The sequence below is a fragment of the Dama dama genome, chromosome 15 (assembly GCF_033118175.1).
Source record: "Dama dama isolate Ldn47 chromosome 15, ASM3311817v1, whole genome shotgun sequence".
Classification (NCBI taxonomy): Eukaryota; Metazoa; Chordata; class Mammalia; order Artiodactyla; family Cervidae; genus Dama; species Dama dama.
This window is the reverse complement of record NC_083695.1, coordinates 28,843,075-28,855,890: the sequence shown is the minus strand read 5'-3', so window position 1 is coordinate 28,855,890 and position 12,816 is coordinate 28,843,075. Positions and strand designations below refer to the sequence as shown.

The 12,816-nt window shown below is 45.7% G+C and overlaps 1 protein-coding gene across 2 annotated transcripts in view; it reads right to left on the bottom strand.

The window, feature by feature from the left end:
- HK1 (hexokinase 1) overlaps positions 1-12,816 on the bottom strand; it is a 72,627-nt gene that overhangs the window by 39,753 nt on the left and 20,058 nt on the right. For both annotated transcript variants that reach the window (XM_061161696.1, XM_061161695.1), the window contains exons 2-3: positions 12,525-12,687; positions 35-183 (exon numbers count right to left, since the gene is read on the bottom strand). In XM_061161696.1, the coding sequence (XP_061017679.1) occupies positions 35-183; positions 12,525-12,687 (312 nt within the window). The remainder of the gene's footprint in view (positions 1-34; positions 184-12,524; positions 12,688-12,816) is intronic.

Genomic DNA, 12,816 nt, shown 5'->3' with positions numbered 1-12,816 from the left:
ACAGGGGCTAGTCAGAAGGGAAGTAGAGACCTACCTGGCTTCCACTGCCATGCATGATGTTCTCTGGGGTGTCGTAAGCCTCAGACTCCATATGAACAGCCTGGTTCTGCTCGTGATTCACCTGCACCCGTAGAATTCGAAAGGAAGATCCGCCAAGATCCAGGGCGATGAAATCTCCCTTCTCTGTTAGGGAGACAATAACATCACATCAGATTCAAGTGCCCTGGGAAGGCCACACGCTTCACCCACTTCTCAACAGGGTCTGGCCCCACTGCACTGTGCTTTCGGCCACAAAACAGGAGTCATGTAGACCCCATCACACTACAGCCCCACCTGGAAGAGTGGGCAAGAGAAGCCCTCTCCCAGCCGGGTGTCCCTAGGCAGACAGCTTCACACAGTCCCGCTCAGTCCCAACTGCAGGAGAACCAAAGTATGGACTTCATTAAAGTCCCAACCATCGTTCTCCAATTCTTTAACCCTTCTCACAAATGGCTATGTTATACATAAAGTAAAAATAAAAACAGCATTTCAACTCAGAGAAAACCCTACATCTGAGGTCTATTCCATGCCTTGAGTTCCTTCCCCATGAGACACCAATTCCAGCTAGTCCATAGCTCCAATGATTCCCCAGGGGATTTTTTTTAAATTGTAGTAAAATACACATAACATAAAATTTTCCACTGCAACCATTTCTCAGTGTACAACTCATTGACATTAAATATGTTTACAATGTCACACAACTACCACTACCATTCTCAAAAATTTTCATCATCCCAAACAGAACCTCTATAACCATTAAGCAGTAATTCCCCATTTCCCCTGTCCCCAGCCCCAGGCAAACACTATTCTACTTTTTATTTCTATGAATTTGCCTACTCCAGATATTTCTCATAAACAAAATCATACAGTATTTGTCCTTTAGTGTCTGGCTTATTTCACATTGTATCAAGTCTCAAGGGTTTATCTATGTTATAGCCTATATCAGTAGTTCACTCCTTTTTCAGGCTGGATGGTATTTCATTGTATGTGTATCCATTCATCAGACACTGGACACTCGTGTTGCTTCTGCCCAGGGGATGTTTTTAACAGAAGTCCCTCCTGGTCACACAAGAGTAAACTGGCTTGAACTGGTTTTATTCCTCACGACCAATGTGAGCGTGACTGGGGTGGATCTCAGTGGGTTAGAGAAAGACAACAGGCCTGTGTGTCAAGACTACCATAGAGCACCGAAGGAGGTGGCCGTGATGAGAAACCAAACCACTAAGCCACCATCTAACAGTCTTTATCCTAGGTACCCTCCAAAATCAATGAAAATCTGTTAATTTTGCTTCTGATGTTACATTATCACTGTCTCACTATCACCTTATTTTCTTGATGATGACTTTTGAAGCATAAGAGTTTATAATTTTGATGAAGTGCGACTTATCTTTTCTTCTATGGTTAATGCTTTTGGTGTCATATCTAAAAACCCATTGCCAAATTCAAGGTCACAAAGATTTGTACCTATGTTTCCTTCTAAGAGTTTTATAGTTTTAGTTCTTACATTGAGGTATTTTATTCATTTTGAGTTAACTTGTGTATACGGTCTGAAGTAGAGGTTCAGCTTCCTTCTTTGGCACGTGGATTGTTGTTGTTTTAGTTGCTGGGCAGTGTTTTTTGCGATCCAATGGACTATAACCCACCAGGTTCCTCTGTCCATGGATTTCCCAGGCAAGAATACTAGAGTGGGTTGCCATTTCCTTCTCCAGAGGATCTTCCCAACCCAGGGATCGAACCCCTGTCTCCTATGTCTCCTGCACTCGCAGGCAGATTCTTTACCACTGAGCTACCAGGTAGCCACTGTCAAATAGCAACACCATTTGCTAAACAGACTATTCTTTCCCTCACTGAAAAGTCTTGACACCCTTGTCAAAAATCAAGTGACCATAAATGTATGGATTTCTGAACTCCCAATTCTTTTTTTCCCCCAGTTTTGAGATGTAATTGACATAATGAACGCTCAATTCTGATTCACTGGCCTGTATATCTACCCTAACAGCAGTACCACACTGACCTGACTGCTTCCGAAATTTGAAACACGGAAGTGAAAGTTCTTCTTTTGCAACATTGTTTTCACTATTTTGAGCCCCTTGATGTTTTTTATTTTTTTAAGTAATGGATTGTTGGGTTTTTTAAACTTCTTTTTTATAAACTGACACCCTCTTTGTATTTGATTCCAACAAACTTTAGGCTCTGACACACTGCTCTATTTCTGGAACTTAGAATGGTTGTTTGGCAGATAGTATGAACACAACCAATATTGATACTTGAATTAATGAGGGTGGCAAAGGAATCGAGGAATAAACCAAGGACATCTATAACTGAATATCTGTTCTTATCCTCTCAAGCTCTTTGAGGGAAAAACCACAACTTAGGATTCTTTACATCCGCCCTTGGTACCCAGGGTAGTTCAGTAAGTGCTTGGTAGCTGCTTGATCACAAGGGCTGGCAGCCCATTCATTCATTCAAGGAAGTTTGGCTTGTTGTTCATTAAACAGGAAGCAGTTATACCACTGATTAGTTGTTTGTTTTCTTAGTAACAGCTTTACTGAGATATAATTAAAATATCACATTTTATTTTTTTTAATTTTTATTATTTGGCCATGCCACATGGCTCAAGAGGGCATGGGCATCAAACCCATGCCCCCTGCAATAAAAGAGTGAAGTCCTAACTGCATGACTGGACTACCAAGGAAGTCTCCATCTATCACATTTTAAAGTGTACAGTCTGGTAAGTTTTAGTATATTTACTTCACCACTATCTAATTACAGAAATTTTTCATCATCCACAAAAGAAACTCTATACCCATTAGCAGTCACTCCCCATTTCCTTCCAAACTGCCTCATCCACTAACAACCACTAATCTACTGTCTGTCTCAAGAAATTTCCTTATTCTGGACATTTCATTACAATGGACACATACAATATGTGGTCCCCTGTGGCTGACTTCTTTCATGTACTGTAATGTTTTCAAGGTTCACCTGCATTGAAGCATATATCATTCCTTTCTGTGATGAGTTATATTCCACAGTATGGGTATACCACATGATGTTGCTGTTTTAAAACTGCTTCTGTGGTCACAACAAACTGTGGACAATTCTTAAAGAGATTGGAATATCAGACCACCTTGCCTGCCTCCTGAGAAACCTGTATGCAAGTCAAGAAGTGACATTTAGAACCAGGCATGGAACAATGGACTGGTTCAAAATTGGGAAAGGAGTATGTCAAGGTTCCTTGTCACCCTGCTTGTTTAACTTGAATGCAGAGTACATCAAGCAAAATGCCAGGTTGGATGAATCACAAGCTAGAAACAAGGTTGCCAGGAGAAATGTCAATAACCCCAGATATGCAGATGATACCATCCTAATGGCTCAAAGCAAAGAAGAACTATAAAGCCTCTTGATGAAGGTGAAAGAGGAGAGTGAAAAAGTTGGCTTAAAACTCAACGTTCAAAAAACTAAGATCACAGCATCCAGCCCCATCACTTCATGGCAAATAGATACAGAAAAAATGGAAACCATGACAGACTTTATTTTCTTGGGCTTCAAAATCACTGCAGACGGTGACTGCACCGATGAAATTAAGACACTAGCTCCTTGGAAGAAAAGCTATGACAAACCTAGACAGTATATTAAAAAGCAGAGACAACACTTTGCCAACAAAGGTCTGTATAGTCCAAGCTATGGTTTTTACAGTAGTCATGTACAGACGTGAGAGCTGGACCATAAAGAAGGCTAAGCACCAAAGAACTGTTGCTTTCAAACTGTGGTGCTGGAGAAGACTCTTTGATCCCTTGGACATCAAGGAGATCAAGCCAGTCAGTACTAAAGGAAATCAACCCTGAATGTTCAGGAAGGACTGATGTTGAAGCTAAAGCGCCAACACTCTGGCCACTTGATGTGAAGAGCCAACTCCCTGGAAAAGACCCTGATGTTGGGAAAGACTGAGGGCAGGAGGAGAAGGGGGTGACAGAGGACAAGATGGTTGGATGGCATCACTGACTCAATGACATGAGTTTGAGCAAGCTCTGGGAGATAGTGAAGGACAGGGAAGTCCAGTGTGCTGCAGTCCATCGGGTCACAGAGTTGAACACAGCTTAGCAACTGAACAACAATGATCCAAAGGAAAGAGACCAAGTGAGGATGCTAGGAAGAAGGTGTCTCAGCTTTGTGAGAAATTTTGACCCTGATGTTATAGGTCATTCAAATTAGTTTAGGGTTTTCCCTGAGTTCCCATCAGAATCCTAATTCTAATAGTGCTTACACTGCTACTGGGTAAAAAAATAAATTTGGTATGAGGTTCCTTCTCAGGAGAATGAATTACTAGAACATCAGAAACACTATCTTCACTATCATTCATTGAGCCTTTCTGTTCTCCAACTGCTAAGTACTTCTTATGCCTCATTTTAATTTTAAGCCCTCTCCACTCTATGAAGTAGGTACTATTATGATCCCCATTCTGCAGATGAGCAAGTAAAGTCTAGGAGGGGTTAGGGAACTTGCCCAAGCACACAGCCAGTAAGTGACAGAGCCAGAATTTGAATCCAAAGCCTGAATTCATAGCCATTGGATACGACTGCCTCTTGGACAGACCTCAGGAACAAGGATCCCCAGGGACAGCATTAGAGTGAGATGTCAGCACATCAGGAATGGCTACATCTCTCTATAAACCACTTGTATACAGGTAAACAGTACACACAAAAGCGAACACTGTACTAGGATAAAAATATGGGTGCTTTTCCTTCCTAACATTTTTATTTAATTAATTTATTTACTGTTTTAACTTAAAAAATAAAGCCAGTTATTTATTTCACGTTTTGTACCGGCTTTCATCATAACTTAAAAAAATAGCTTGAGAAATCTTGATAAATTAGTCAGGTCAAAAGTCTTATCTTCAGTTGAATCAAGGGACTAATAAGTAAAAGCAGGTTCTTGTGCTCAAGTTCCACGTGATGGTGGGGGATCTCTTGCTTATTGGTGTCATTGTCAACACACAACAGGTAAGAGTTTTAGCCCTTTGTGCAGGAAGGAATCCGGTTTCAGGCAGTACCTCTGAAGCCCCAGGTCTCAAGTTTTCAAGCAGGATAAGTTTAAATGATCTCATCTGCCTCTAGGTCAGGGAAGAACCTGGCCTTAGGGTGCATGGAGCCGGCCCACACTTCTGCAGCTCTGTAAGACCCCTGCCCCATCCCAGCCTCCCACCACAGTCTGTCCACCCCATTTCTCCTTTTTTTTTTTTTTTTAACAAACACAGGTCAATAGGGTTTCAGGGAATTAGGGGCAGAGAAGGAGACCAGAAAAGTTAGCCTTGAGATGATTTGTGAAGGGGCCTCTCCCTGAAGGCATTTTACAAGAGGTCACTGTTAAGCCCAATGCAGCCCCTGATCCTTTCCTGAGCAGTGACCCTGATTCCAGGGTGTGTCTGTGCTTGCCAGAAGAAATGGCAGTTGGCATCTCTTCTGTAAATCACATTTGCAGCTCAGGAAATATGGGACAAATATTAACTCGCCTTCTCAACCTATGGATACAGTAGCTCCAACCAAACCTGCTGAATGACTTGCTCATGGTCACACCTGCGGCAAGGCCAGGGCCCTTCCCTTTCCTTAGTCACTCACATACTTCCAAATACTGGGATGCTCATTTATATATATATATATACACACACACATATATACACATAAAAGTTTTACCTTCCTCATCTGGGTGATGAGCAATTTGAAGGCAAGGGCAATTTAGCATGCTTGCTTCCTTCTCCCCAGTACTGAGTCCCACATACAGTAGGCAAATCAGAAAATGTTTGCAGCTAGTTCAATTAGAACTCAAATTTAGTTTAAGTCCCTCAGTCGTGTCCAACTCTTTGCGACCCCGTGGACTATAGCCTACCAGGCTCCTCAGTCCACAGGATTTTCCAGGCAAGAACACTGGAGTGGGTTGCCATTTCCTTCTCCAGGGGATCTTCCCGACCCAGGGATCAAACCCAGGTCTCCCACATTGTAGGCAGACACTTTACCGTCTGAGCTACCAGGGAAGCCCTTCCTGGATTAAATGCGTGGTCTGTTCAGCCCTATCCCCTGCCAGGCAAAGGACACCAAGGAATGACTTCTGGCAAGGACAGCAAGGTTTCTGGAAAGCTTTGTTTGCTGTCTGGCGTCTCTTTAGATAACCACCCTTCCCATTTTTTCATATGAATTGGGGGTGGGGTTGACTGCCTAGTCCAGCTCCAGGGGAATCAACATGTGACCCAAGAGCAGTCCCCAACTTTGGCCAATGTGATTGGTTCAGGGTGGGCACATGACCCACATCAGCCAATCACCACCTTCTCCAAGACTACCCTGGGACCTCTAATTTGGAGATGAGGTGTCAGCTACAGCTGCTGGGGCTATCTCTGCCCCCATAAGGGAGAGGCAGCCTATGAATGAAGCCTTGGTTAAGAGACAGATGAGGCCTTGGTTACAGGAGCCAACTTACAATTACATTTTCCATTATGTGAACCAAGAATTCCCTTTCTTGCTAGGCTGCTGGGTTCAATATTCTTTACTAGGCAATGGGCGCTCCAAATAGCAACTTGCCCTCCATAAAGGATGTATCCTCCCCCTTATCCCCAGGGATAAGGGGAGTTGGTCACCCCAGTTGGCCACCCCAGTCAGAGCTGTGGTGTTCAATCACCCAGCTGCAGAGGAACCAGAGTTGTAGTCTGTGGGCTCATCCACATTACGAGGGGTATTGGGGTGGGGGTGAGACAGCCTGCCTTTGCTTCCCCCCTTTTTTTGTCTCCTCCCTCTCATAACATCACAGGGATGCTGGCGAATTCTGAAAAGCTCTGACGTTTTCCTCCAGGGCTAGACCGCTACATTTAGGTCTGATGGGTAGGGGTCCTTTGACCACATCAGATGGGAAGGGCCTTCCAAAGTTGGGAAATTCTTTCAAAGAATTCTTCGTTGTTGTTCAGTCGCTAAGCTATCCCCGATTCTTTTGTGACCCCACGGACCCTGCCAGGCTCCTCTGTCCATGGGATTTCCCAGGCAAGAATACTGGAATGGGTTGTCATTTCCTTCTCCAGGGGATCTTCCTGACCCAGGGATTGAACCCACATCTCCTGCATTGGCAGGCAGATTCTTTACCACTGAGCCACCAGGGAAGCTCATAAAGAATTTTTAGAAAGTCAGTTATTAAGTTATAATGATGACCAGCAGAACAATGACTCTCGGTAACTCTCAACAGTGGTTTGCAGTTTCCAAAGCACTTTGATCCTTTTGACAGCCTTGTGAGGCAGGCATAGCAGGACTGCCACACCCATTTTACAGATGAGGAAATGGAGGCTTAGAGCAGTTAAGTGACTTCTCCAAGGTCACACAGATAATAAGCAGCAGAGCCAGAGTTTATCCAGTGGTCTGAAACTCTATTTTTTCCTTCAGTTTCAAGTTCAGTCTCCTTGCAGCAGTTGACTTTCTTCTAACTTCCTCTTTAAATCTTTGGCTTCAACCTTCCTGCCTGCTGCTGCCGAGACTTCATCCTACATTCCCCATTTCCACTGAAGCCAAGAAGAACTGCTCTTCTATAGAAGGCTCATTAAACAAAGCAACTGAAGGGCCCCTGGCAACTCTCCACTTTCTAATGACAGCCATTATTACCAGCAAATAATGGAAAACAAACACTGAAACAGATGTCTCTCTTGAGTCCAGACCTGTGCTGGAATACAGGGCAAACAAAAACTCAGCGTTCATGAAATGCCTCCCTTTGCCTGCTCCGTGAATTAACCCTGTACACGAGTCACAAAGCCTCCCGTCTGCCACCCTGCTAGCCAATGAGAGTTTACACCTTCATCAGAAACCCAACTGGAACACTAGGCATTTAGGAGATTTCAAATGGGAGAATTTCTGAGATAATCCAACCATCTTCCCACATAAGGACAGAGAAACGTAAGTCAACAGCCCAAATGCAGTGAGAAAAGGAAATGTTTTCCTTCCTTTGGCTGGAAAGCAGTATATCTTAAGCCCCACCAACTTAACTGTGAGTGTGCTAAGTCGCTCCAGTCATGTCTGACCCTTTGCAACCCTATGGACTATAGCCTGCCAGACTCCTCTGTCCATGAGGATTCTCCAGGCAAGAATACTGGAGTAGGTTGCCATGCCCTCCCTCCAGGGGATCTTCCTGACCCAGGGATCTTACATCTCCTGCATCGGCAGGTGTGTTCTTTACTGCTAGAGCCACCTGGGAAGTCCAGGAAGAAGTGTGTTAGTCGTCCAATCGTGTCTGACTCTGCGACCCCATAGACGCCTGCCAGGCTCCTCTATCCATGGGATTTCCCAGGCAAGAATACTGGAGTGGGTTACCATACCCTTCTCCAGGGGTTCTTCCCGACCCAGGGATTAAACCCAGGTCTCCCGTACTGCAGGCAGATTCTTTACCACCTGAGTCACCAGGGAAAGCCCAGGACCACACCGCAAATCAAACATTCTAAACTCATCCTTTGGGTGAGAGCACTCTAAGGAACCACAAAGCAGAAACAAGGAAATCTTCAACTCAATTTACCCTCAAGGAGCTTACAATCTAATTGATACTTGTAGTATCCTGAGTGATAAATGACAAGATGAGAAAAAAAGGGGAGGTTTCCCAAGTGAGAGCCAAAGTCGGGCAGGCCTTCCGACAGAAGCTGTATACAGGTGGGCAGCTATCCCCAGAAACTAGGCACCTCTGAACAAGGGTTTCTGTTTAGCCAAGTCACCAGCAAAAAAAGGCTTCAGTATCTTCCTCCTTTATGTATTATTCATATCTTTCCCATTGCAAAAAGGATATGCAGCAGCTAAAAGCCACTTTAGGGTTTTGTGTCTTTTTTTAACCTAATGTACAGATAACTTGAGAGCAATTAAAGAAAAAGCACTGCCCATTAAAATAGTCAAAAGGGGGGGAAAAGTAACAAAAATGGGCTGATAACATTTTCAAAAAAATCAATAGAGTTTCAAAAATCAACAATTTTCAGTAATCCAGTCATCAGGGTCAAGGTCAGCAGGAAAGGAAAGGTTGGTTTCTCCCTCTGACTTGGAAGTCACATCACCGTTTGAAGGGCAGGGCCACCTCTCCACTGCAGTGATTCCAATTTATCCTTTGGTGGTTTGGGATTACCACTAATTCTGTCACTGACTAATTATACAGGTGAAGCAGTAATTAACATCTCGAAAAGAGAATGGCACCATGGTTTACTATGAAGGAGAACTACATTCTGGCTCCTCCAAGGGACCTGGAGGTTGGAGGCACTTCCATCAGAAAGTGGCAGGGACTGGACTGGTGTCAGGTAGCCAAGGCCTTGGCATCAGTGTCAGTGTCTATGTGGGGCTGGAGGGACCATTCCAGGAGGAGTGTGGGCCCCTGGACACCGGACTTGAGCCCAGCCATGAATATTAGGAACAGTCATAGAGAGAAGAGCTATACAGTATATTACGGTTGCATGGTATCTACCCCCGCCCCCCCTCACCAAAAGGTATTTCTGTAGAAGTCCTAACCCTGGGTACCTGTAAATGTGGCCTTATTTGGAAAAGCGTCTTTTTAGATGATGTAATCGGATGAAGAGGAGGTCATGAGTGTGGGTTCTAATCTGACCGGTATCCTTATTAGAGGAAAATGCCGCATGACGACAGAGGCTGAGAATGGAGAGATGCAGCTACACACCAAGGAAGGTCAGGGACTGACAGCCACCACCAGAAGCCAAGAAGAGGCAAGGAAAGACTTAATCCAGTGTCTCAGAAGGAGCACGGCCCCATGGACACCTTGATTTTGGACTTCAAGCTTCCAGAACTGTGAGACAATCACTCTCATGTAAAGCCACCCGGTTCACGGTATGTCATTACAGCAGCCTTGGAAGCTAGCACAGAGCAGAAGAAACAGTCACCAGGAAGGGCAGAGGGAGGCGGAGCTGGGGAAGGGCGAGCAGTGCAGGCGGGGGCCCAGGGCCTCAGGGTGGGTCCCTGGGGTTCAGGGCTTCGGCGTCTCCCCTTCCTCCTCCTCCTGCTCTCAGCACTGCTCTGCGCCGCCGAGAGGCCCTGAACATTTAGTCCCATTCACTTCACTTCACCCTGGACACGAAGAGAGGCTCAGAAGGAGGCATGGGGCCCAGGCTGCTGGCTCCAGCTCCACAAACCCTAGGACAGCATTTCCCAACATGGGCGTAACCACCACCTACATCATCACATTTGAGACACCACTGATTGTGGACACACCGTTATTTTATGTAATGCGAAGAGAGTAAAAAGTGCTGCTCACAGTAATTTAAAGAGGCAACTACTGCACAATGCACTGCTAATTTCAGAGGACTCAACAAAAAAGACAAAAATAGGGTCTCAAAATAGATGAGATAGAGTAGTAAATATTGGGGAAAGAGCAAACAGGTTTGGGGAAAAGGCAGGTAAGCCGGGTTTAACAGGTTTCCCTCCTCCAGGACTGCTCAGGGCCTTAGCACCCTGGTATCTGCTTCCGATTTCTTTTATTTTCGTTTTGATTTTTCCATGCCACGTAATATATGGGAACTTAGTTCCGACCAGGGATCAAATCCAGGCCCCCTGCACTGGACGCACAGGGTCCTAACCTCGGGACTACCAAGTCCCTGCTTTGAATCTCTAAGAGGGATCTTTGGAAATGTTGTTTTTCCCAAATAAGAATGCGTTTGGAGCGCTGTTTTCAAATGGCTAGATTACTAGTGTATCTGCATCACACTTTGAGTCCCTCAGCCCTAAAAACGGTGTGTGAACGGATGAGGCAGGGCACCCCCTGCTGACACACGGTCCATGGAAGGGAAGCTGGCTTGCAGGCAGCATTTAGGAGAGGGAAGGAGCCTCTCATGGGACACGCCAGCCAGGGGCCAGTCACACAGGATCAGGGGTCCCCCAAGCATCAGGCATCCTTCTGAGTTATCTAAGCAAAGCCAGAGCGGGGGCCCTGGGGGGCTGTCCCCCTATCTTACCCCCTTTTCCCCCCTCTCTCAGCTGACAGCATGCACAGACACATCTCTCTTACAGAATTCAACTAACTCGGTAAAGACACAAATGCTTCTGGACATGGGTGCCATTCGGGGTTGGGAAAAGTAGGAGCAAACTACAAAGCCAGAGACATCAGAAAAAAATCCAGGGGACACTGTGGTCTGGTCACTCTGATGGCCAGAATCTCTTCGGTAGTCATAAAAGAGCCTAAACTGCTGGTAAGCAAGACCTCAAGGAAAACAAAAGGATAAAAGTGGAGTAGATTTTAAAAAGTCAAGAAACACGAGAGATACAAGGACCAGTGTGTGTGCTAAGCAAACCCCACCTGTGCCCACAGGGCACACAAAAGCACCCGCCCTTCCATGGTGTCCCAGTCTTGCTCAGGATTTTAAAGGCCGGGTGCTGGCACAAGAGAACCTTCCCACTGCAGCCAGTCGCTCCAACACGCAGTGCACCTGCGCATCTTTCATAAACATCAGCTGAAACAGCTACAGTTTTCCTGATGTCCAGTTTGAAGGATGTATATCAGATGCCTCAAATCACAGCTTTAAATGAGTCCCCAGAGCAGGGAAGAAATAGCAGGAAAGTGTAAGGGCCATACTCTCGGAGTGCGTACTCAAAACCCCAAGAGAAACTTGACTTTCATAATCTCTCTCCCTCCCTTGCACACAGCAGGTGATCCCCAGCCTAGAGCACAGAATCCAGCTCAAGGCGGGATTCCTGGGCATGTGCTAAGCTGGGGTAGGCACAACACCCAACACTGGGTCAGCCAGACAGAACGACCTCCACTGAGCAGGCCAAGGCCAGGCTACGCCCTCTCAGCTTCCACTCCGCCAAGTGGAGGGACTGAGGCCACTCCCCTAGGGCAGGGGCAATGACAATCCTCAGGAAGCCCCCAAATGCCCACTGCGGGACATGAGCCACCAGATGCAGACCAAGAGGATAATTTCCCTTTTCCAACCCTAGTCCCCTCCCCATTTCTCTGCTTGAGGGGCTACCCTGACTTAGCATCTATGAAATTTGTTCAAATGGGGACCTGAATCTCCCCTCTGGGTCTGAGACCCACTTGGCCACTAGGATTGCTGCTTATCTGGGATAGTACAGGGAGGCCCTGGTGCCCTGATGGAGAGATTCTCCTAACATGAACTCTTGGCTTGTTCTGGAACCTTCCATGTCCTGGAGATGTAAGAGTAATTCACACAGCATCTGGAAGATCCATGAACACTCTGCTTTCTTTCCACAAGTCACTAGACAAGTCAGGAAGATCAGGGGAAGTCAGCCTGGTCCAAACATGGTGTCCCCTATCACATGACAGAATCTCAACGGACATAAATTGGATGGATGGATGGAACGGTGAATGGATGGATGGAAGAACAGATGGATGGAACGGTGAATGGATGAATAACTGGATGAGTGAGCAAGTAAATGAATAAATGAACAAATGAATGAAAGTTGGAAGGATGGTTTCACAGAGCCTTCAGCCCTGAGAGCCCAATCTCTGGGTGAGAGACTCACCTGAGCCATCAGGAATGGACCTTACAAATGTTGGCAACATCTTGACTGTGGCTGTCGGATTAAAATCCCGGGAGAGGCCATTCTTCATCTCCTTTTTGAAACGATTCATGATATCTAACAGAGTTTCATCAGAGAGCCGCATGGCATAGAGATACTTGTCAATCTGGAGGAAGGATGAGAAGAAAAGAAAGTGAGGCCAAGGCTAAGGAAGGTCATTTCAGCTCCAGTCTGGCTGGAGGAGGACAGGGCGGGCAGGGTAAGGTACCCATCTGTCTAAGATAATACAGCTCCA